The sequence below is a fragment of the Scyliorhinus torazame genome, chromosome 7 (assembly GCF_047496885.1).
Source record: "Scyliorhinus torazame isolate Kashiwa2021f chromosome 7, sScyTor2.1, whole genome shotgun sequence".
In the NCBI taxonomy this organism is placed as follows: domain Eukaryota; kingdom Metazoa; phylum Chordata; class Chondrichthyes; order Carcharhiniformes; family Scyliorhinidae; genus Scyliorhinus; species Scyliorhinus torazame.
This window is the reverse complement of record NC_092713.1, coordinates 104,802,061-104,828,430: the sequence shown is the minus strand read 5'-3', so window position 1 is coordinate 104,828,430 and position 26,370 is coordinate 104,802,061. Positions and strand designations below refer to the sequence as shown.

General features: G+C 42.7%; 1 protein-coding gene across 1 annotated transcript in view; it reads right to left on the bottom strand.

The window, feature by feature from the left end:
• Window positions 1-26,370, bottom strand: part of kifap3a (kinesin-associated protein 3a) — a 403,618-nt gene that overhangs the window by 240,988 nt on the left and 136,260 nt on the right. The window contains exon 10 of the mRNA XM_072511212.1: window positions 16,635-16,797. Coding sequence (XP_072367313.1) covers window positions 16,635-16,797 — 163 coding nt within the window. The remainder of the gene's footprint in view (window positions 1-16,634; window positions 16,798-26,370) is intronic.

Below are 26,370 nucleotides of genomic sequence, written 5' to 3'. Positions count from 1 at the left end.
GAGCACCCCACTTAAGCCCATGCCTCCACCCCATCCCCGCAACCCAGTAACGCCGCCTAACCTTTTTTGGATACTAAGGGCAATTTATCATGGGCAATTCACCTAACCTGCACATCTTTGGACTGTGGGAGGAAACCAGAGCACCCGGAGGAAACCCACGCAGACATGGGGAGTACGTGCAGACTCTGCACAGACAGTGACCCAAGCCTGGAATCGAACCTGGGACCCTGGAGCTGTGAAGCAACTGTGCTGCCCATGCTGCACGATGGCCTGTGTCTCAATACATTCATGTCATTCCACAACATGGTCAGAATATGCGCAGCTTGGTTCCTTCTCCCATGACACTGAAAAGAACTCCTACTTGAGAACCACTGAAATCTGAAGCAAAATTTTAAATCAAGGAACTTCAATACTTCTTTCACGGTAAAGTGTTACTGCCAAAGCCAGCTGCAATTTTGCAACTAAGTAAGCGATGGCCTGTTGTCTGACACCACCAAATAGGTGTTTCTTTTCTGTGTCTCAGATCAGAGAGAGGAAAAGTTATTGTTTCTGGTTGCAGGTGTACTGAGAAAAAACATGTGAGCAAAATCACTTTAATCTGGCCTGTATGGGCTTTCCCCAGGCGGAAAACAAAGTTATGAACTGGGAATTTCAAACAGCTGCAAATGCACAATGTAAAATAGAGGACTGCATAACATTGATATTTTCTCAAAGAAGGGATAACAGCAACATTGAAATCATTTACACAAGGCCAAAACTGAGGATTATTCTGAATAAAGTAGCCATTCAAAAGGAGTTTTGTATTTTTGAAAAAAATCTAACCAGGTGGAAAATACTGCTTTGTGGGGACAAGAAATGTTGTTTCTCCACATGGAATTGGCAAACCTTGCTCAATTTCCACCCTACCAAGAATCAGCTTTGTAAAGAACAATACTCTATGCTCTGGCAAGATAAACTGGTGATTCAAAATTGGAATTTTCTTTCCAACTAATTCTTCAGCTAAAATGCCCTGATTTGCCAAGTAGAGTTAAGTACAGTACAGCAGATTTCCTGGATAAATTGAATAGCATTAAACAGGCTTGTGGACAAAATCAAGATGAAAGGGAGAAAAACAAAATAAAACATTGGGAAACACAGATGAAATGCAATGAGCAAGAATGGTAGCAAGGTTCTAATTTTGAATTCAAACAGCATTTAACCTAAGTAACGGATGATGCAATCTCTTTTTATTTTAGATTTTCAATAAAAATAAGGCCTCCACTCATAAGACACTTCAGTATTAGTTTCCACATAAAAGTAACACCAGCAAATGGTGGTGGGTGGGGGTGGGTGGGTTTAGAGAAAAGAGGGGAATAATGAAAAATGTTTCCTACTAACGTACGTGATGTTTTCTCACATTGCACAGATACCTAATACTTAATAACTCACACAAACTTCATTTAAGTTAAGGGTGCTCAGCACCTACATGAAAGACTGTGTATGTTTGAAGCTGGAGTGAGAATTTTTGAGACTAACCCCAAAGGAGCAAAGAAAAAGCCGAGACAGTTTTACAGGAATACTACAAAATGGTTAACAAGCAGGTACTAATAAATCAGGGAAAGCAGGAACCAACTGGTTGTAAATATATTAATTAGTTATATGGAAATCATAACAGATTAAAAGATTAACTCATCATGAAACAGATTGCTTGGTCATTATGTTAGTTAAATTTAGGACTCACTGTAATTTAGGAATACGTTTAGGTGGAACAAATCCAGTACCCATAAAACAGAGTTGCAGTTTTGCAGATAGTAACATTCCAGTTACACAGTATTACAATGCAATATCTGGAATATCAGGAATGCAATATATACAAACAAGCAACAATTATACCAATCAAATTGAACTTCTCAAGTAAGGAAAAGTGAAGCTTTGTGTTTCTGCACTTAAAGCTCTGCTCACTGGTGCCATTTTTGAAGTAAGTCTGTGCATTCAGGCAACAACCTCTATTTATAAAACACCTTTAACATACCAAACAGTGCATCACGGAGGAGGAATAGAAGCCGACTTCAAGTCTTAGTGGGGAAGGTAACAAAGGTGGTGATTTTTGAGACCATTAAAGGCAACAAAAAAGGGTTTTCCAGAAAGAAGTTAGAAAATGGAATGTAAGCTTGGAAAAGGCTGAAAAGGTAGAGCAATGGTATGGATACATACAAACATATATTGTGGGCCAGGGTTTAGAGAACACCAAAGTATATCATGGCGTTCACCTGACCCACAAGGTTTAATCGATTTTGGTTATGGGGAGCACAAGGGCCCACTTTACAGGTGTGATGCAACAGAGATCTAAAGTATTTTTAAACAAAACAATGTTTATTCTATGAAACCAGTTAACATTTTATAAACACACAGTAAACATCTTATCAACTATCAACACTGATACTCCCCCCAGATACAATACTCTATAGGTGACCCTTAGTAACTTTCCTAACAACATCCATAAGTCAAATATTCTTTTTAACAAAGTCAGTAGATTTGCATTCCTTACAGAAACAGGTATTACTTTGAAATCATCAAGTGATCTGGAGACATTCTTTAGCATGCAGAGAGAGAGGCCAAAGTACACCTCCTTGGTTTGAATGCAGCTCTCCAACTGAAAATGAAACTAAAACTCGGAGTCAAAAACAGCTTCCAGTTCAAAACAAAAGTAAAAAGCAGAACCAGAGCCCACCTACACCCACACATTGACATCACTGAAGCCATTTGAGAGGACAAACATTTCTTAAAGTGACATTCCCATGACACATACAAAAAAGAAGTAGGCTCCTCGAGCCTGCTCCATCATTCAATAAGATCTCCGCTGATCTGTTTGTGTTTCAAGTCCACTATTCCCAGCTACCCCCGATAACCTTTGAATTCTTGCCTAACAAGAATTTATCTACCTCAGCCTTAAAAATATTCAACGGCCCCACTTCCACTGCCTTCTGGAGGCAGAGTTCCAAAGTCACACAACCCTCCGAGAAAACATTTCTCCTCATCTCTGTCCTATTAGGGTGAGCCCTAATTTTAAAACAGTGCCCCCTAGTTTTGGGCTCACCCATAAGAGGAAACATCCTTTCCACATCTACCTTATCAAGACCATTCAAGATCTTATATATTTCAATTACATCTCCTCTCCCCTCTTCTGAACTCCAGTGGCAACAAGCCCAGTCTGTCCAACCTATGCTCATAAAACAACCTGTTGATTCCAGGTATCAATCTAGTAAACATAGAATATAACGGCGCAGTACAGGCCCTTCAGCCCTCGATGTTGCGCCGACCTGTGAAACCACTCTAAAGCCCATTTACACAATTCCCTTATCGTCCATATGTCTATCCAATGACCATTTAAATACCCTTAGTGTTGGCGAGTCCACTACTGTTGCAGGCAGGGCATTCCACACCCTTACTACTCTGAGTAAAGAACCTACCTCTGACGTCTGTCTTATATCTATGTCCCCTCAATTTAAAGCTATGTCCCCTCGTGCTAGACATCACCATCCGAGGAAAAAGGCTCTCATGTCCACCCTATCCAATCCTCTGATCATCTTGTATGCCTCAATTAAGTCACCTCTTAACCTTCTTCTCTCTAATGAAAACAGCCTCAAGTCCCTCAGCCTTTCCTCATAAGATCTTCCCTCCATACCAGGCAACATTCTGGTAAATCTCCTCTGAACTACCTTCAATGCATTTACATCCTTCCTATTATAAGATCAAACCGCGCACACAATATTCGACACATGGTCTCACCATTTCCCTGTATAATTGAAACATAACATCCACTTTTATGTTCAATTCCTCTCGTAATAAAGGATAGCCTTCCATTAGCCTTCTTGATTACATGCTGTACTTGCGTACTAACTTTGTGATTCATGCACTGGAAAACTAGATCCTTCTGCACCTTGGAAATCTGTAGTCATTCGAATAACCTGCTTTTTTATTCTTCACATTATCCCACGTTATACCCCATGTGTCAGATTTTTTTGTCTACTTACACAACCTAGCTATATCCATCTGCAAACCCCTTATATCTTCTTCACAACATACGTTCCCACCTATCTTTGTGTCTTCTGCAAATTGTCATTGATATAAATTGTAAGAAGTTGAGGTCCCAGCACAAACCCCTGCAAGACTCTAAAAGTCACATCCTGCCAATCAGACAAACACCCATTTGTGATTTACTCTGTTTTCTGCTAGCCAGCCAATCTTCTATCTATGTTAACATGTTACCCCTGTACCATGTGATTTTATTTTCCACAATAACCTTTGATGTGGTGCCTTGTCAAATACCTTCTGGAAATCCAAGTGCAGCACATTACAGGCTCCTCTTTAGCCACAGCGCATGTTACAAAGAACTCTAATAGGTTGGTTACACATGATTTCCCGTTCACAAAACCATGCGGACTCTTCCCGATTACCTTGAGTTTTTCTAAGTGCCCAGTTATAACCTCTTTAATGATCGATTTTAACTCCTTCTCCAAGTCAGAAGTCAAACAATGGACAACAGCATGATCTGTCTGATTTTGCATTGTGGAGGTTGGGGTGCTGGTAAGCAGGATACCAGAAAAGTGACAACAATATGGAATGGGTTTGCACAGCAGTCAGGGAAAAGAATGGACAAAAAAGTGGACAGCTTTTTGAAGCTGAAAGGTAAAATGTTCTCAGTAATGGAGAGGATTTATATTTTAAGGCACAATTCATTAAAACAAAATGGCAAAGGTAAACCAGACCTGGTTTGGCTTGGGTGATCACAATGGGAAAAAGAGTTGGTGACGAGAGTGCAAGAGGTTTTGCTGGGGGCATGAAAATAATGGCTTCAGAAGGTAGAAATTCAGCCCCATTCAAAGCTGAGCATTAGATCAGCAGCCACGGGGTCAAGACAAGTGTTAGACATCTAAAAGTGAAACGAGGAAACTCAAATGGAGAATCGCACCAGAATGTTAATTTAGAGTCAAACTGATGCTTTTTTTCAGATGCTGGCTAGCCTGCTATAATATAAGGACAGATGGAGATGGGATAGAAAGAACTACTATCAAATCCAATCGCTTTCACAAGTATCATTGCTGAAGATTTAGTCCAATGATTTCTTCAAGTATCATGATAACATTTCAATTCAAAACTCTCTCTAAATCAGAGGCTAACACAAAGGAACACCACCCTAGTTTAGACATCACTCACAAAATAATATTGTAGCCATTCAGGTCATCATGTCAATTAGAAGGTTTGGCATCGGGAAACAAGTTCCTTTGCCCTGAAATCAGCTTAAGAAGACCCTATCATTACAAATAGATGAACTATAATATATTAATCATTGTTTTCTAACTCGATGCCCAATCAGTCATCATCACAAGGTTACTTTTTAACAACAGAATGTCAAGTCAGCAAACTGGTAGAGCTATAATGAAAATATAGCTTAAGCCTGTATTGCTCTAAAACTATTTGTCACAGATATATCTGGAAATATTTACAATGCCGTCACTGAGAAGGTTATAATTGTAGCTTTACTTTGTATGCCAAAACATATCCTGGTATTAATAGCTAGGCTCGTGGTTATGATGCATTCAACAACCTACCGATTAATATATTATGCAAGTAGCGACAATTGGTCTTCAGCAATTGAGGGAATAGCCACAGGAATGAAAGTGGTGCAAAAATATTGCCCACTAGAGGTCACTGTTGAACCTTTTTCAGAAACTGATCAATTGCAATCCTTGAGGTTAATATTTGTATATCTAATATTATGCTTTTTGAACATAACTGGGTGGCTCACAGAACATTTGTGGTTTTGGTGGGGGGGGGGGAAAGAGTGTTTCAGTCACTGGCCCACCTATTGAGATTTTTTAGGAAGTTTTGATTTAGCTCCAAGCAGAAATGAAGAGAGATGAAATACTAATAAAAATGAGGGTCCTATTATGTGATTCAAGGCTGGGCTTCATTTTCATGTGAGTCACCGCAGTTTCCTAAACCCATTCACAAATCATGGATGGGAAACGGGCAGTTCCAGTGGTATTTAATGGGGCTCATACATGTTCAAATTAAATTTGAAAAGGTTTGGAAGACACCTTACTGTATTTTCCAGTCAGCCTTGGGTGCAGTAGTGATTTTGTTTTTTTGCTTGTTGTTGCTTGATCATGTTACTTTAAGAGTAAAGGAGTACTGGCAAAACTCCCCGAACCTTTACGGCCATTCAATTCAAGCCAGAACTGCAGCAATGGGTAGAATGATCACACCTCACAAATGGTGCAGAAGAAAAGGAGAGCGCTGACAGCCATACCCTCCCAACTGGCCATATAGACCCAGAACTAAGCTTCTGCACTAATAAGAGTAGTGCATAAGGAAGCTACACTTCTACAGGAAGGCTGTCATAGGCCTTTTCTAGCCTCCTGCAACAAACCTGCAGCTCATTGCAAGTGACAGGGGACTCTTGTCACTCAAGTTACTGAGGTCCTCGATTAAAGTTCCTTATCAGCAACATCAATGAAATTAATTTTTAAATGCGAGGTGTGGGTCAAGAAGATTGTCAGTTTGCAGATGATTGAAAAATAGGATTATCCTAGGATCCAGAGGGAAATAATGGAGGAAATTGCAGAGGCCCAAGAAATTATATTTTGTTCTCTTGAATATGGACATGTGTTGGAGGATTGGAAACTAGCCAATCTAGCACACAATTTTAAAAAGCTAGGCAGAGCAAATCAGGGTAATAACAGGTCAGTTAGTTTAATATCTGTGGAAGAGAAAATGTTGAAATCCTTAATTAAGAATGAAATTACCAAGTATAAAAACAAAATGGTTCGAAGAAACCAGTGTGGATTTCAATAGCAACAACTATACTTGACAAACGTCAGAATTCTTTGAGATGATAACCAGCATGGTGGATGGAAAAACAAAGATCCTTTTTGTGCACATACACTCCAGGAAAACCATTTGCAGAAGATAGCAAAATGGAGGATTGTAATAGCAACCGGAGAAGTTATGAAATGAAATTAAAATCGCTTATTGTCACAAGTAGGCTTCAAATGAAGTTACTGTGAAAAGCCCCCGGCGCCTGTTCGGGGAGACTGGTACAGGAATTGAACCGCGCTGCTGGCCTGCCTTGGTCTGCTTTAAAAGCCAGCTCTTTAGCCCTGTGCTAAACCAACCCAAGTATCACATTAGGAAATGATAAAAAGCTGCACAGGCTATTGCTAAGATAGAATTGGAATTTCTACAGTGCAGAAGGAGGCCATTCATCCCTTTGAGTCTGCACTGACCCTCTGAAAGAGCACGCTACCTAGGCCCACTCCCTGTAAACCCACCTAACTTGTACATCTTAGGACAATAAGGGGCAATTTAGACCATAAGACATAGGAGCAGAATTAGGCAACTTGGCCCATCACGTCTGCTCCGCCATTCAATCATGGCTGATATTGTTCTCATCAGTTTTAACACGGTGTTGGACCCAACATTAGATCGTTCCAGATCTAGGACCGGAAAGAGGCCGGCTGCGGCCAAGGTGCTTAGGGGGTTTATGGACCAGATGGGGGGAGTGGATCCGTGGAGATTTGCCAGGCCTCTGGCCAGAGAATTTTCTTTTTTCTCCCAAGTACAGAAAGCCTACTCCCGGATAGATTTTTTTGTTCTGTGCAGGGCGCTGATCCCGAAAGTGGAGGGAACGGAGTATTCGGCCATAGCCATCTCAGACCACGCCCCGCACTGGGTGGAACTGGAGTTGGGAGAGGAGAGGGACCAACGCCCGTTGTGGCGTTTGGATGTGGGATTACTGGCAGATGAGGTGGTGTGCGGGAGGGTCCGGGGGTGCATTGAAAGGTATTTGGAGGCCAATGACAACGGGGAGGTGCAGGTGGGGGTAGTATGGGAGGCGCTGAAGGCGGTGGTCAGGGGAGAGTTAATCTCCATTAGGGCTCATAGGGAGAAAAGAGAGGGCAGGGAAAGGGAGAGGTTAGTGGGGGAGATTTTAAGGGTGGACAGGAGATATGCAGAGGCCCCTGAAGAGGGACTACTTAGGGAGAGGCGAAGTCTCCAGACGGAGTTTGACCTGTTGACCACAGGAAAGGCAGAGGCACAGTGGAGGAAAGCACAGAGGGCAACGTATGAGTATGGGGAGAAGGTGAGCCGGTTGCTGGCACATCAGCTCCGTAAGAGGATGGCAGCGAGGGAGATAGGTGGAGTCAAGGATGGAAGGGGAAATACGGTGCGGAGTGCGGTGAAAGTAAATGAGGCATTTAAGGCCTTCTGTGAGGAGCTGTACAGATCCCAGCCCCCAGCGGGGGAAGAGGGGATGTGACGATTTTTGGACCAACTGAGGTTCCCGAGGGTGGAGGAGCAGGAGGTGGCTGGTTTGGGGGCGCCAATTGGGTTGGAGGAGCTGATTAAAGGACTGGGGAGCATGCAGGCGGGGAAGGCCCAGGGATCAGATGGGTTCCCGGTTGAGTTCTACAGGAAGTACGTAGACCTGTTAGCCCCGTTGCTGGTGAGGACTTTCAATGAGGCAAGGGAGGGGGGGGGGGGACCTGCCCCCGACAATATCTGAGGCGATGATCTCTTTGATCCTGAAGCGGGATAAGGACCCACTGCAATGTGGGTCGTATAGGCCGATTTCGCTCCTTAACTTGGCTGCTAAGTTGCTGGCAAAAGTGCTGGCTACGAGGATCGAGGACTGTGTCCCGGGGGTGAATCACGAGGACCAGACGGGATTTGTAAAGGGCAGGCAGCTAACCACCAATGTGCGGAGGCTCCTAAACGTGATAATGATGCCATCGGTGGAGGGAGAGGCGGAGATAGTGGCAGCTATGGACGCGGAGAAGGCCTTTGCCCGAGTAGAGTGGGAGTATCTCTGGGACGTGTTGCGGAGGTTTGGGGAGGGGTTTATCAGTTGGGTTAAGCTCCTATATAGAGCCCCGGTGGCGAGTGTGGTTACGAATCGGCAGAGGTCGGAATATTTTTGGCTGTATCGAGGGACGAGGCAGGGGTGCCCCCTGTCCCCCCTGTTGTTTGCATTAGCAATTGAACCTTTGGCCATGGCATTAAGGGAGTCCAGGAAATGGAGGGGGGTGGTCCGAGGGGGAGAGGAGCATTGAGTGTCGCTGTATGCAGACGACCTGTTGCTGTATGTGGCGGATCCAGTGGAGGGGATGGTGGAGGTCATGCAGACCCTAAGGGAGTTTGGGGACTTCTCGGGCTATAAGCTCAATGTCGGGAAAAGTGAGCTCTTCGTGGTGCATCCAGGGGACCAGGGGAGAGGGATAGACGACCTACCGTTGAGGAGGGTGGAAAGGAGCTTTCGGTACTTGGGAATCCAAGTAGCTAGGAGTTGGGAGGCCCTGCATAAACTTAATTTGACGCGGCTGGTGGAGCAGATGGAGAAGGACTTCAAACGATGGGACATGTTGCCACTCTCGCTAGCGGGCAGAGTACAGTCGATTAAAATGATGGTCCTCCCGAGGTTTTTTTTGTGTTCCAGTGCCTTCCAATTATGGTCACCAAGGCCTTTTTTAAGAGGGTAAGGCAGGAGCATTATGGGTTTTGTGTGGGCAAACAAGACCCCGAGGGTAAGGAGGGGGTTTCTGGAGCGTAGTAGAGACAGAGGAGGGCTGGCGTTGCCGAATCTGGGTGGCTACTATTGGGCAGCCAATGTGGCGATGATCCGTAAGTGGGTGATGCAGGGAGAGGGGGCGGCATGGAAGAGGTTGGAGATGGCGTCCTGCAAAGGAACGAGCCTGGGGGCGCTGGTGACGGCATCGCTGCCGCTCTCGCCAACAAGGTACACCACGAGTCCAGTGGTGGCGGCAACGCTAAAGATCTAGGGGCAGTGGAGACGACACAAGGGTGCGATGGGAGCCTCGGTGTGGTCCCCGATCAGAGATAACCATCGGTTTGTCCCAGAATGGATGGGCGGGGGGTTTCAGAGCTGGCATCGGGCAGGGATTAGAAGAATGGGGGACTTGTTCATCGATGGGACGTTTGCGAGCTTAGGAGCGCTGGAGGAGAAGTTTGGGCTACCCCCGGGAAACGCTTTCAGGTACATGCAAGTGAGGGCGTTTGTGAGGCGGCAGGTGAGGGAATTCCCGTTGCTCCCGGCACAGGGGATTCAGGACAGGGTGATTTCGGGTGTATGGGTCGGAGAGGGCAAGGTGTCGGCGATATATCAGGAGATGAAAGAAGACGAGGCGGCTCTGGTAGAGGAGCTGAAGGGCAAATGGGAGGAGGAGTTGGGGGAGGAGATTGAAGAGGGTCTGTGGGCTGATGCCCTAAGTAGGGTTAATGCCTCTTCCTCGTGTGCCAGGCTCAGCCTGATACAGTTTAAGGTTATTCACAGAGCGCATATGACAGGGGCGAGGCTGAGTAGGTTCTTTGGGGTGGAGGGCAGATGTGGGAGGTGCTCAGGAAGACCGGCTAATCACGCCCATATGTTCTGGTCGTGCCCGGCACTGGATGGGTTCTGGAGGGGTGTTGCGAGGGCTATGTCTAAGGTGGTGAAAGTCCAGGTCAAGCCAAGTTGGGGGCTAGCACTATTTGGAGTGGCGGACGAGCCGGGAGTGCAGGAGGCAAAAGAGGCCGGTATCCTGGCCTTTGCATCCCTGGTAGCCCGGCGGAGGATCTTGCTAATGTGGAAAGATGCGAAGCCCCCCAGTGTGGAAGCCTGGATAAACGACATGGCAGGGTTCATCAAACTGGAGAGGATAAAGTTTGCCTTGAGAGGGTCTGCGCAAGGGTTCTTCAGGCGGTGGCAACCGTTCCTAGACTATCTCGCGGAGCGTTAGATGGAGGTCGGTCAGCAGCAGCAGCAACCCAGGGGGGTATTTCTTTTGGGGGGGGGGGGGGGGGGGGGGGGGGTAGAAGGGTGGGCGGGGAAAGGGGTTTTTCCTCGGGGCACTTCAGAAAGGAAAAACATAAACATATGGGACAGTCAATAAGTGCGGGAGGAACCCATTGTACAAAGTTCTGTATTATGTTGGATTGATATGTCTATGTCTTGCTATGCAACTTTTCTTTTCTTTTTTGTTACGGGGGAGGAGGGGGGGGTTTGAATGGTTGAAAATTTTTGTTGAAAAATTCTGAATAAACATTTATTTTTATAAAAACTTATTGAACAGTCTCCTATGCGGCACCTTGTCAAAGGCCTTCTGGAAATCTAAATAAATCAAGTCCACTTGTTCTCCTATGTCGAACTTCCTTTTTACTTCCTCAAAGAACTCTAACAGATATGTCAGACAAGACCACCCTTTGACGAAGCCGTGCTGACTCAGTCCTATTTTATCATGCACTTCCAAGTACTCCGCAATCTCATCTTTAATAATGGACTCTAAAAAAGGCACGCTAACCGGCCTATAATTTCCCGTCTTCTACCTCCCTCCCTTCTTAAACAGTGGTGTTACATTAGCCACTTTCCAGTCCTCTGAGACCCTTCCTGCCTCCAGTGATTCCTCAAAGATCATCACCAATGCCTCCACAATCTCCTGAGATATCTCTTTTAGAACCCTGGGGTGCAGTCCATCCAGTCCAGGTGATTTATCCACCTTCAGACCTTTCAGTTTCCCCAGAATCTTCTCCTTAGCAATGGCCCCTGCACTCACCTCTGCCCCCTGGTTCTCCTGGAGCTCTGGCATCCCACTGGTGTCTTCCACCGTGAAGACTGATACAAAGCAACTATTCAGTTCGTCTGCCATTTCTTTGTTTCTTATTATTACTTTTCCAGCCATATTTTCCAGTGGTCCAATGTCTATTTTTGCCCCTCTTACCTTTTATATATTGAAACAAACTCTTCCTATCTTCCTTTATTTTACTAGCTAGCTTGCACTCATACTTCATCTTCTCCTCCCTTATTGCTTTTTTAGTTGTCCTCTGCTCGTTTTTAAAGGCTTTCCAATCCTCTGGCTTACCACTGATTCTCGCCACTTTGTACGCTTTTTCTTTTGCTTTGTACGCTTTTTCTTTAGCTTTTATGCTGTCCTTGACTTCCCTCATCAGCCATGGATGCATTGTCCACCCTTAGCACGTTTCCTCCTCCTTGGGATAAATTTCTGTTATGCCTCCCGAATAACCCCCAAAAACTCCTGCCATTGCTGTTCCACTGTCTTCCCTGCTAGGCTCGTTTTCCATCAACTCTGGCCAGCTCCTCCCTCACGTCTTTGTAGTTACCCTTACTTAATTGTAATACCGTTTCATCTGATTGCAGCTTCTCCCTCTCAAGCTGCAGGGTAAATTCTCTCATATTGTGGTCACTGTTCCCGAAGGGTTCCTTCACCTTAAGTTCCCTAATCAAATCTGCCTCATTACACATCACCAAATCCAGAATTGCTTGTTTCCTGGTAGGCTCTGTCACAAGCTGCTCCAAAAAAACAACTCTTAGACATTCCACAAATTCCTTTTCTTGGGATCCACTACCAACCTGATTTTCCCAGTCCACCTACATAATTGAAGTCCCCCATGATTATTGTAGCCATGATGTGGAGATGCCTGCGTTGGACTGGGGTGAGCACAGTAAGAAGTCTTACAGCGCCAGGTTAAAGTCCAACAGGTTTGTTTCGATGTCACTAGCTTTCAGAGCGCTGCTCCTTCCTCAGGTGAATGAAGAGGTATACCTCTTCATTCACCTGAGGAAGGAGCAGCGCTCCAAAAGCTAGTGACATCGAAACAAACCTGTTGGACTTTAACCTGGTGTTGTAAGACTTCTTACTATGATTATTGTAATATTGCCTTTCTTACATGCCTTTTCTATCTCCTGATTTATTTTCTGCCCCACATCCTGACTACTGCTAGGGTGCACGTACATAACTCCCATCACCATCTTTTTATCTTTGTGATTCCTCAACTCTGCTCACAGCGATTCTGTGCCTTCTGATCCTATATCGCTCCTTGCTATCGATTTAACTTCATTCCTTACTAACAATGCAACCCCACCCCCTTTGCCCATCTGCTGTCCTTTCCATAGGACACATATCCTTGGATATTTAGATCCTAGCCCTGATCCTCTTGCAGCCACGTCTCTGTGATGCCCACATCGTACCAGCCAATTTCAATGTGCGCAACAAGCTCATTTACCTTGTTCCGTATGCTGCGTGCATTTAGATACAACACCCTCAATCTTGCATTGATCACCTCCCTTTTCATACTTGTCACCTTTTTTGCTCTGTCTGAGGGTGATGTTGTTCTTTTATTTTGGTTCTCTATTTCCCCTTCAGTTATTACCCCTTCTAAGCTCACATTCTGGTTCCCAGCCCCATGCCATACTAGTTTAAATCCTCCCGAGTGAATCTAGCAAACCTCCCAGCCAGGATATTGGTGCCCCTCCAGTTTAGATGCAACCAGTCCTTTTTGTACTGGTCCCACCTGCCCTGGAAGTGATCTCAATGGTCCAAAAATCTGAAACCCTCCCTCCTACACCACCAGTTTAGCCACGTGTTTAGCTGCACTATCTCTAGCCTCATGGGCACGTGGCACAGGGAGTAATCCTCAGATTACAACCCGAGAGGTCCTGCTTTTTAGCTTACTGCCTAACTCCCTGAACTCCTTCTGCAGGACCTCATCACTCTTCCTGCCTATGTCATTAGTACCTATGTGTACTATGACCTCTGGCTGTTCACCCTCCCCCTTCAGGATGTCCTTTGTTCATTCAGAGACATCCGTGACCTTGGCACCAGGGAGACAACATACCATCCTGGAGTCTCTTTCACATTCACAGAAGCGCCTATCTGTGCCCCTTACTTGAGCATGGCTAATCCACTTAACCTGCACATCTTTGGACTGTGAGAGGCACCCAGATGAAACCCACAGACACGGTGAGAAAGTGCAAGCTCCACACAGACAGCCACCTCAGGTCGGAATTGAATCCGGGTCCCTGGCGCTGTGAGGCAGCAGTGCTAATCACTGTGCCACCGTGCCATCCCAGATGGACTAAAAAGTGGCAGGTACAATACTAATAAGTATGAGGGAATACATTGTAAAAAAAAAAAAAATCAGTAGTAATTATAAATTAAATGAAGGTTAACTCTGTGTTGTGGAGGAGAAAAAGAACTTGAGGGCATAGGTTCTCCAGACATTAATGTTTTTTTTTTCAATCTTAGGTTGAACCACAAGAGACCTGGAATGCAAAAAAAACCAAGAGATAGTGAACCTATCTAAAATCTATCAAAAACCACAGCTGCACCACAAGTGAGTCTGGAGAGACAAGTGTGTGACAAGCTTAGGCAGCCTGATGTAAACACTCCCCCGTACACGTGGAACCTTCATCCATCACACTCATCTGGTTATCCTGAGCTTTTCCAATGCTGTCTGCTGGGGTTCTGTTTCAGTTGTCCATTCATGCTAACCAGCGTTTCCATCCACCCACTCCCATGCAGCACCTGTGTCCATCCAGCACGTGGGCACTTCTGCAATCATAGACAGACAAACAGCTCATGGTGCCTCTACCTGAGACTGCCCCTCCCCCGTCCCCATCACTCCTTTCTATCCCTTGATCTCTGCATCCGAACGCAGTCCATCCTCTCCCTCCACCCCTCCCTCGCCATCCACCCCTCCCGCCTACAGTACTCTCCAGGCTTTCATCCTCACTGACCTTGTCCCTTTCCACTCTGCCTTCAACATTCCTGACTCCCTCCGCCTCTCCCTCAACCTCTACTCCTCCAGCGCCTCACTCGCTCCCTCACACGTTCATCCATGCTAACTGCAATGTTCTCTAGTCCGGCAGCATCCCATACCTCCTCATCTACTCCCCCACATCTTGTCCATTCCTTAAACCCTCCTCCACTCCTACCTCTTTCGATACACCGTACCCCATGGTCCCATCTCTCTCCATCACCACCTTGTCCTTTCCCCAGACACCCTCCCCAATCCCTTCTGCCCGATCCCATGCCATCTACCCTTGAAATTCCTTCCCCCACGACTCCCACCTCCACCCTTAGCCAGTAACTCCTCTGGACCGCCTCCCGTCCTTTTTCCCCAATCGTACGTTGTTGCCTTTTTTTACCTACTGTAAATATGGCAATCAATGAGGTTGCCCTTCTTTCTTTGGATATCGATATTATATTGCTCAGCGTCGCCAGGTATCAAATCATACCACCACAAGGTTCAACCGGATATCGATTAAAGAGCCAAACACCAGTTAGTTAGTTCAAGATCAAGGGTACTTTATTTACACACACAATTAATCTTGCAACGTAAACACTACTAGTTAAACTACACCTATCAACTATGACAACCTGTACTTAACTTCAGGCACCCAGCTTAGGTCAGAGGAACAGTGGCCGTTGTTCAATTCTGGGTCTATCGGGTCTGTAGAAGTAACTGCTGCTCAGCTGGGCTCATCCGTCTGGTAGCGGGCGTTTGAGCTTACTTCTGGTGGTGCTGCAATTGGAAGTAGACGTTGCCAGGGGACCAGATCCAAGAGAGGCCGAACACATGGTGGTCTCTCTCTTTATCCTTGGGGGTTTTCGCGCTCTTTTGGGCGGTCCTTCAGTTTGGACCCCACTAATTGGGTCGACACCATATATGGAGATCAATCCACCAATCAGTGCAACGTGTTCCTCCATGCTCTGAAACTGCAGGCCTCCAGTAGCATCTTCTCTTCGGAAGACAGTGGTCTGAGCAGGGCCCGATAAAGGTAGGTCACAGCATCTGCATGCCACGGTGTTCCCAAAAATGTGCACACTGGTTGGAAAAGCTATTCCAATCGGGCCTTCATCTCTATCCCATTAACAGGTTGCAAATGAAGTACCCCCTGGCCTGGAGCGGGTTTTCCGACCCACCAGCGGAGGATCTCGCTTTAAATTCAAGCCGGCGTGAAACCGATTTCTGGGCTTCGTCATGTTCTCCGATCATGCCAACCATCAAACACACCGGCAGGGGCTTGGCAGAATTCCACCCATAATCTTAAAATTGATGCTCGGCTGTTCAGGAACGACAGTAGGAAGCACTTTACCACACAAATGGTAGTATAAATTTGAAACTCTCTCTTCTCCAAAATTGGAGCCGCAAGACTGAAATAGATTTTTGTTAAAACTATCAAAAGATATGGAGCAACAACAGGAAAATGGAGTCAGGTGTGATTAGTCAATCTACTTGAAGAGCTCGTGGAGCACAATTGCCTACTCATGTCCTTAGTGTTTCATCTCATATTTTATTTAATGCTTTTATCAAATAATAAATGTTATTACGCTACCTATGGAGAACTGAAAAATAAATCTGCGCAAATTGCAGGTTTCATGTAAACGCATCATTGATATCACAAAGATCACTATGAGGGCTCCTGCATTCACCCTCTACATTCATGAAATGCAAAGATTTGCAACCATTAATGTGCAACCAGTGTGCAATCACCAGCAGCACATTAAGCATGCTTGTACCAACTTCCCTCATAGGTTTCATCTTGTGCCAATATTCCATCTCACCAGCACTTGCCACTGCAAAGCAAGTGAGGTTGACTGAATGGGGACAATGACTACCCCTTGCATACTTGGATCATAACTCATCTAAGAAGCCAATGATCCTGATACTTATTACATCTGTGGGGTTATTTGTTTTGACAGTCACATGTGCAGCATAGTACAGCTACTGAAATTTTGAAATAATGAATTAAGAAAATACAAGAAAATCTGCTGATTTTGACTTTAAAAAATTACCTATCAAGGCAGTCAATTTTGGGAGTAGCCCCACTTGGACCATCTTGTTCCGAAGTCCAGTGTCAAAGGACAGGTTCAGTAGCAAGCGCAGGGTAATATTCAAGAGATCCTCATGCTCACATGGCACCAACTTGGAAAGCTTCTCAATGATGTTCAACTCTACCTGCAGTTCAACAAAAGAAAATATTGAATTGTGTTCTCAGCATTTTATTTTATTGATCTTTCTTCTTTAAAGTTCCAGGTATTGCTTAACTATTTTAATTTCCCCCATTTAACATTACAGATCACTGATTGATATTTACTGTTATTTAGTAAATCTTGGAGATTTCAAAAATATTTTTTTGCTAGAAAACAAAGGTGGTTTATTACTTTGGATCTCACAAACACAAACAGCAATGGTATAGAGGCAGAGACAGAAATAGTATATAAATTACATGCATTTGGCACATGTTAGACTATTGCAATTTAGAGGTTGCCACAGCTTTGAGATGGGAAATCAAGAAATTAATTTCGCAAAACTAGCCTACCACCATACAGTTCCACTAATACATCTTTCATCAATACCATTTCCCTCAAAAGCATATTTTAATGAAAAAGGTCACGGTCACCGATGTCTCAATTCTCCTGATCATATCGAATGGTTAGAATTTGGTCAGTATTTAGAATTTACTGAATTTTAAAAAAATCTTCTATCTCTATTAGCAATGAACATTTTAATTGCAGTGTTCTAAATATTTTATCCAACAGAACATCCAACAAAAATATTTGCTACTAATTTTGAATGTTGCTAAACTAAAGTGAAAGAAAACACGTGCAACTTTCTACCATTTCTTAATTTGATGTTTTTTAAACTAATTTTAAAGCAAAGTACAACTCCAACCTTTAAAAGGGTTTCAAAAATAAATACCACATCATGTTTCAATATCACATAAGCAGTTGATTCAGGCACCTGAATAGCAATGTTAAGAGGAGTGAAAGTGGCATAAAAATGTAGGCGTTAAATCACATTTTAAAGTGGGAAACATCAAACACCCTTTGTGATTGTAAACACCACCAATAGGTATTTGCAAATCAAATCTAAGAATTTTGTAGCAACAAAAAGAAAGCGGAAATACATGGAACTTCTTTTGCAGACAGCAAAATTCCAGAAATAGCACGAATTAATAAGAAACATCCCATAGTACGTAACAAGATATACAACATAAAGAACAACAATCTCACATGGTGCTCCACCCTCTCGGTTCAGAATTAACGTCCTCATAAAAATAAAGTCAAACAGCTTGGCTAGTCTGGGGAAGGGGTCATCAACTGTGCTATCAAGAGGCACATGCTTAGCAATAACTTGCTCAAAGCTCAGTTTGGGTTCCGCCTGGATCACTCAGCTCCTGACCTCATTGCAGCCTTGGTTCAGTCATGGACAAAAGGGCTGAATGCCAGAAGTGAGGTGAGGGTGACTGCCCTTGACATCAAGGCAGCATTTGACTGTGCGGAATCAAAGAGCCCGAGTAAAACTGGTGACAATGGGAACCAGAGGGAACATTCTCTAGTAGTTGGAGTCATATCTGGCACAAATGAAGATGATTGTATTTGTTGGAGGTCAATCATCTCAGTTCCAGGAAATCACTGCAGGAGTTCCTCAGGGTAGTGTCCTTGGCCCAACCATCTTCAGCTGCTTCATCAATGACCTTCCTTCCATTATAAAGTCAGAAGTGGGAGTGTTCACTGATGATTGCACAATGCACCATTCATGCATCCTCAGATATTGAAGCAGTTCATGTACAAATGCTGCAAGACCTGGACAATATCCAGGCTTGGGCTGACAGGTGGCTAGTAACATTTGCGTCACACAAGTGTGAGGCAATGACCATCTCCAACAACAGAGAATTTAACCATCACCCTTGACATTCAATGGCATTGTTATCGCTGAATCCCCTACTATCAACATCTTGGGGGTTACCCCATTGACCAGAAACTGAATTGGACTAGCCATATAAATACTGTGACTACAAGGCCAGGTCGTAGGCTTGAAATCCTGTGGCAAGTAACTCAACTCCCCAAAGCCTCTCCACCATTTACAAGGCAAAACACACGAGTGTGATGGAATGTTCTCCACTTGTCTGGATGAGTGTAGTCCCAAAAACATAAGAAGCTTGACACCACGTGGGACAAAGTAGCGTGCTTGGTTGAACACCCGTGAACACCACCAGCTGGAAGTTCTGTTCCAAGCCACTCACCATTTAGGCTTGGAAATATATTAGTGTTACTTCACTGTCACTGCGTCAAAATCTTTGAACTGCCCCACCTAACAGTAGTGTGGGTGTACCTACAGAGCATGAACTGCAGCAATTCAAGAAGGCAGCGCACCACCATCTTCTCAAGGACAATTAAGGATGGGCAATATACACTGGTCTAGCCAGCGATGGCAACATCCCATGAATGAATAAAGTGAAAGCGCCCTATTCAAACAAGTTTCACGTGTATTTTTACTGTACAAACATTTGAATTAGGAGTAGATCACTTGACCTGCTCAGCCATCCAACAAGATCATGGCTGTTCTGACTGCAACCTCAACTCCACATTCCCACCTACCCCCGACCCTTGCTCATCAAGAATCTATTGTATGTTTAATACTCCTTGCAATAAATAACATTCCATTAGCTTTCCTACATACTTGTTGCACCTGCTCATTAACCTTTTGCGATTCATGTACACGCAAATCTCTCTGGATCTCTCATCATTTAAATAACATGCTTATTTTTCATTCTTCCCACCAAAGCAGATAATTTCACATTTTCCCACATTATACTCCATTTGTCAGATCTTTGCCTACTCAGTTAACCTATCTATTATCATTCTGTCCTCTTCCCAACTATCTATATGATTGCCAGGTTAACTGTACTCCATCGCTACATCTACTTAGCTATCTCTTAAATGCTCTCCTCCAGCTAAAGGAAAGTAAAGTTGCAAATTCCATAGCCAGGCACAGTTGGAAAGAGAGAAAACATAAGAAAAGTAATAAAGTCCACTTGTCAATCTGCTGGTGCTTATGATAGCTGCACATTGCTCTTTTAACTATGTTTGTGCTTTGACTGTTTGTACACACAGTTTTAAACCTTGTGAATGAAAATCTCATATCCAATATTTGAGCAATGCTAACAACTGCAAGTACTACAACTTCATTGCCACTCTCTAGATAATAATTTCCAAACCCTCTATTCCACTTCATTTTTGTTTTTATTTTGGAGCTTTGAAATAAAAATATTTGAAAATATGAATGGAACATATATTGTTTGGGGTATAAAAAGTAAATGGTAGCTTCTCTGGAAATCTGTTATCTGATAGAAAGAAGAAATCCAAGTTGGAACATTATTATAATTATTAACAGGGAATGGGGATTAATTCACCTGTTAACAGTAGCATGATGTACTTGCCATATTTGTTAATCTGTAAACCAAACTACATGAAAGTGCTACTTCTAATAAACCTTATGTATATTGTTGAAAAAAACTAAAGCACAGTTACACTGCCAATATCTGCATTACCTATTGCCACTGTTAATAAGAATGAATCATGTGAATGACCATCTTAAAACATCAATTAATTGAATATTTAACTACTCCATTGATGTCATCATTTATATACAGTGAATTGTAAAGAAACACAAATCTAATGAAACATGCACTTGAAGTACAGTATTCCCAGCCATCCAGTCACATTTCCAACAGAAAGATCGTTTGGTCATTCTGCTTTGATGTGCACGATGGGTGTGAAATATTTTATGGCTGAAAAGTTATGACCTGCAGCACGAAACTGTCAGATGTATTGTACAGCAGCCAGAACAAAATTCACACCAGATGTAATTTTTAATTTGTAGTATTATACATTATGTAAAAATCTACTCACAACCAGAAGCAGCACTCAACAGCTGACCCTGGTCAGATCAAACTGCAGTATCTGTTTAAACATCGACGGTGAAACACTTCATGGAATTTTACATATACTTTAAAATATTTATCCCATTATCATACTTCAGTCATGCACACTAAAATCAGATATGCTACCTATTTCTTGAAACCTTACTGTGCTGAACAATCTAGATTAATTCTCAATGCGAATTCTCAGATAACTACCAGTCACAAATATTCTACCCCCGAACCGCATATGCTTTGGAAAACTTCAGGAGGACAAGTTGATTCATCCGCCAAAAATCAGCTCAGCATTACTTTACAACATGCAATTCGCTTTCTTCAAGTCCATTTAGTCTTTCCTTTCTGCAATTTATGGGAGCAATAATGGGGATAGAGCAGGATGAAATGCAAAGACAGACTGTAATCTCGTTTAAATGTTTAAAATGGATGAGCTACACATATGTTGAATTAACACAAAATTCAACATGTCTCACATTAATTAAACATTTGCCTTATATTAAAGTAGATTGTATATTTTGGAGATACAAATTTCCTTCCATTGGATTTCACCAATGAAGTTCATAAATACTGGATTGTACAAAATGTGATATGGAGGTGCATGTAGTATTTAGGAAATAATGGATGCACAAATATCATCACTGAAGAACAGCAGCAAATTTTCTCAATCACACGATAACCAGTTTTGTTTTCACAGACGTAGAACAGTTGTTGATGCATTAAAAAGACACAGGGATGGCAAGAAAACATCAATAAATAAGATCAGCGATCGTGTTGCTTATTTTCCACCAGCAAGCTAGTTTTCATACAGTACCATTACAGCACTAGGCTCGCTTCACTGAACACTTTATATATGACCTAATTAAAAGAATTTTGGTGAGTTGCCCACTTTCAATGAATTCATACCACGTGTACACAGGTGAGATGAAAAAGAAATTGAGAACTTGTGAAGACGCCGCACATATGGGGGTCCATGTACTGATCATCTGGGTCTTAACCTGAAACATCTGCATGTCCAATTCGCTTTTCCTGTAACTCATTTTCAGCATTAAACAATGCTTAATGTCTTTATAGGTTTTACTTGATGCAAAAGCATTAGGCTAATGACAAAACACATTGAAGAAAAGCTGGTTTTAATTACAATCAGGTTAAGATTTAGCACATCATTACAAAGCATTTAAGGTCTTCAGACAGTCATATGTAATCCCATGGTAGTTTCATTTTTAATACCTTCAGGAAAAAAGTTAGAAAGCATGCAAAAATTACTCATAATGTACTTTTAATGATTAGGGTTATTAATGCTTAATAGGTAAGCTACATTGAAAGGCCTTTGATTAATATGAAACATACAAGATACAATAGAAGCTCCCAATTATTTCATAGTTCCCATTGGCATGAAATTAAGCTCAGTATAAAAGTAAACTAAAATTTATTTTCCTGCACTTGTGCTGACTACGAGCTTCATTTGGCAAGCGCATATGGAACCATTACTAGTTCTAATACTAAAGTGATTAATTAGCTTTCAGCAAAAACACAGCAAGCTACAAATGAGACATTTTCTTTTTGTTTAAAGTAAAAATCTACCAATGAAAGCTCTTTTGATGCTGCAAAATGAAATGGAAAAAATTCAAACAACTTGCTTGAGATAAACAATTTATCCTTTTATGAAAGTCATGATTTCCAGGCAGACAAAAGTCTTATTAACATCTCCAGTAATTATTCACTTCTACCAAACGCTCAGAGTAAACACGTTAAAAATTACCTATGGCTCCTTTTCTAAGACACAATACACAAATCTGTAGTTTTAAACACATTAAAAACCACTCCATAATTTCACACTAAACAAACGTGAATTCTGAAAAGTGGCAAGATTTTGAAGTGACTGTTCATGCTGCAGCTTTGATGAATTCCTCTGTTACTCATATAGGATTACTTCCAGGTGTGACTTTTCAAAGACTTCCAAAGCTGATTAAAAAGAATGAAAAGCCTAGAAAATTTATGAGTTGCATTAACATGATATTTTCTACCCACCGTAAAAGATATAAAGTGTGGATACACATTTATTTAAACTTCAACAAAGTACCAGAATAGAGAAAAACAATGCCTGTATTTTAGATGGAAAAGGTTGAGTGGGCTTACATATATAATAGTTTGCTGGCACTAACATGCATGTAGAATTATAGTACAACAATGTTAGATCAACAGTCTGGCTGTGTTAGCTCAAGGGCTCATTGGGTAATACACTGCCTCATATGGCACTGAGCACCACACCATAAAGACCAAGATAAATTAGGTGAACATTTTACTTTTCAGAAGGTTTTACAATTTTAGACAATTTAACTCGCTTATATAGGCCATTTAATAGTAGATAACGTCCTGCATGTATTCATTAAGTATGTGTGATTTATGCAAAAATAAAATAATGAGAAATCAGTTCAACATTTAAAGACTACTTAAGTACACCATGTAAATCAGAAAAATCTCATACATGATCACCACGTGTTAAGTAACTGATCGTAGCTGGGGTGGGTAAAAGAGTTCCAATTAATTTTAGCATCTTAATGGTAGTGATGGAAAAATCAGCAATGATGGTCATTCTCAATGTCTGCAAGTGCAGGTGGCAGAAAAGATCTGACTCAGTTCACATTCAAATAACATAAGCCATGTTCAACACTTACAACCTAGGAATATGCAAAGAATACAATGAGACGTTGAACGATTGCCAGCAACCATTAAACTATATCAACAAAGATGAGGTCAAAGAAATTACTCCAATATGAAACCATGGTTACACGATGTGCTTGAGTTTACACAAATCGTATTAAAATTTAATGAGTACATACAGAAGGTCATGAACTATTATTATATTGTTTAGATAGGGGTAATTACATTGTCTAGAATTGAACAGTTACCAAATAGTTAAATTTTCACTTAATCTAGCCAGTCAGTTGAAATATGAAGTGATCAAGGTTTACAAGCTGAAAGAGGCAGACGACAAAATTACCTTCAGTTTCTATATGTATGAAAAAAAATGTATCAAAAGTAATAGCAGAGAATATTTGCGTTTTTATCATTTAATGAATACTGAATGGCAGCTATGCAGCCAGATACACTAAGCTACAAATCTGCTTGTGATAATAACTAGCCCCTGAAAGAGACAAAAAGAGCATGGGTAAATGTATCAAGCTTCAATTAGAATTCAGATATAAAAATTCATTGCATATCACTGACCAATCTTTTCCATATCCTTTTACTCCTCAAGACCTTAATTCATTTTGACTTGCAAATACTTGAAAATTCTAATGCTTTGTAATGTTTCATTTTAAAATTTGATGGCAGAATATTTTACAGTAAATTAAACATTCATCTGGGTTACAACCTAAATAATACTATTTTGGGAGTGGATGAGGGAGGGACCAAGAGCTATAGAACCATAGAATTGCTACAGTGCAGAAGGAGGCCATTCTGTCCGTCTCGTTTGCACCGAAACTCTGAAAGAGCACCCTACCTAGGCCAATTCCCTCGACCGATCGCTGTAATCCCATAACCCTACCTAACCTGCACATCTTTGGACACTAAGGTGCAATTTAGCATGGCCAATCAACCTAATCTACACATCTTTGGACTGGAGGAGGAAACCAGAGCACCTGGAGGAAACGCAAGCAGCCATGGGGAGAAAGTGCAAACTCCACGCGCAAGCCAGAATTGAACCCTGGTCGCTGTTGCAGAGGCAGCAGTACTAATCATTGTGCCACCCTTCACAAATCTTTGGAAGTGGCAGGGCAAGTTGATAAGGCTTGATAAGGTTTAAGAAACTAAAAGAAACTTGCTTTGCAAATAGGATCACTGAATACAAAAGAAAATTCCGGTAAATCATTTTAAACATTGGTTGGATCTCAGCTGGAGTATGGTGTACAATTCTGGGCATCACATTTTAAGAAGAATATAAATCAATGATATGATTTGGGAAGGCCTTGAAAAAGAATACAAAGGAGATTCATCTGGATGAAAACAGAGTTGAGAGACTTCCCTTGTTTGAAGAGATTAGAGAAACAATTGTTGCTCTTGTTAGGACAAAGTTAAGGGGAGATTTAATAGAGGTACTCAAGATTATGAGGGGTTTTGATGGAGGCAATAAGAAGAAATTGTTCCCTCTAACAAGACAGAGGTCACAGATTTAAAATAATTGGCTAAAGAACCAGAGGGAAAATGAGACATTTTTGTCTTCCATACAGATGGTGGTTAAGATGTGGAATGCGCTTCCTAGAGTTGATGTTAATGCTTATTACCCAACTGAAAATTAAAGTAAAATATGCCTACTAAAGGCACGGCTAACGTTCAAGGATTTGTTGGAGTAAATAAAAACATAGAAACTAGGATTAGGAGGCCATTCGGCCCCTCAGGCCTGATCTGCCATTCAATATGGTCATGGCTGATCCTCTGCGCTCACTTTTCCCACCACGTTGCGCCCGTCACCAATCCTGTTGCGCCAGGTGCAACCTGGGAGAGGCCCAAAATGGGCTTTGTGCTGGGCGCCGAGCCGTGCCTCACGGCATCCAGCGCGATCTCGATCACACCGTTACTGGGCACGATCCAGATAATCATATTTAAATGTCATTAGACTCATCTAAATAGTCCTGTTTGAGGCCCCATTCTCCTGGCTCCCAGGAGACAGTGGTGGATGGGAGTTGGGCAGGATCACCTATGGGTGCATGGGTGGTGGGGGGACTAACGATACCTTGTAATGGTGGGGGTGATTGCTCCTCGGAGGTCAAGGATTGGGGGTGTTGCCTATGTCTACAGGGGGTCACATTGTCCATGGGTGGGGGGTATTGGGGACCTTCAACCGCACTTTGGGATAGGGATACCGTTTTGAACCAGTGCCCAAAACACCATGTGGCCGGTCTGGCCAGCCAGTTTAGTTCCCCACTACAGCAAAAATTTCTCAGTGTGGTATTGACCGGTGAGAAACTCCCCCAAGACCCAAAAATGAGTTAGTGTGGATGAATACAGGTCTGGATCTCACCCAAAAAGTCAGTGTGAATCACCCTGCCAAACCTGCCCAAAATTACACTGTAATCTTTCAGGCGAATCGCGCCCTCTATCTCAATGCCATACTCCTAATTTCTCCCCACACCCCTTGATGCCATTAAAATTTAAAAGATTATCTATATCTTGAATACATTCAGTGACTTGGCCTGCATAGCCTTCTGTGGTAGAGAATTCCACAAGTTCACTACTCTTTGAATGAAGAAATGTTTCCTCATCTCAGTCCTAAATGGTCCCCTGGTTCTAATTGCCCAACCAAGGAAAACATCCTCCCTGCATCTAGTCTGTCCAGTACTGTTAGGATTTTATGCATTTCAATCAGATCTCCTCTCACCCTTCTAAACTCTAGTGAATACAGGCTCATTCAAACCAATCTAGTCTCATAGGACAGTCCTGATAACCCCAGTCAACCCAGTGAACCTCCTCGGCACTCCCTAATGGCAAGTATATCCCTTCTTAGGTAGGGAGTACAAAACTGCACAACATCTTGCCATTGTGATCTCACCATAACTGCAGGAGGACATCCCTACTTCGGAACTCAAATTCTCTTGCAATGAAGGCCAACAATTAGCCTTCCTAATTGTTTGCTGTACCTGCCTCTTCACCTTCATTGATTGGTGTACAGGGGCACCCAGATCCTTTTGTACATCCACACTTCCCAATATAATCATCATTCAAATATATGTTCCTCCTTTCTGTTTATCACACCAAAATGTATAACTTCACATTTAGCCGTATTGTACTGCATCTGCTATGTTTTT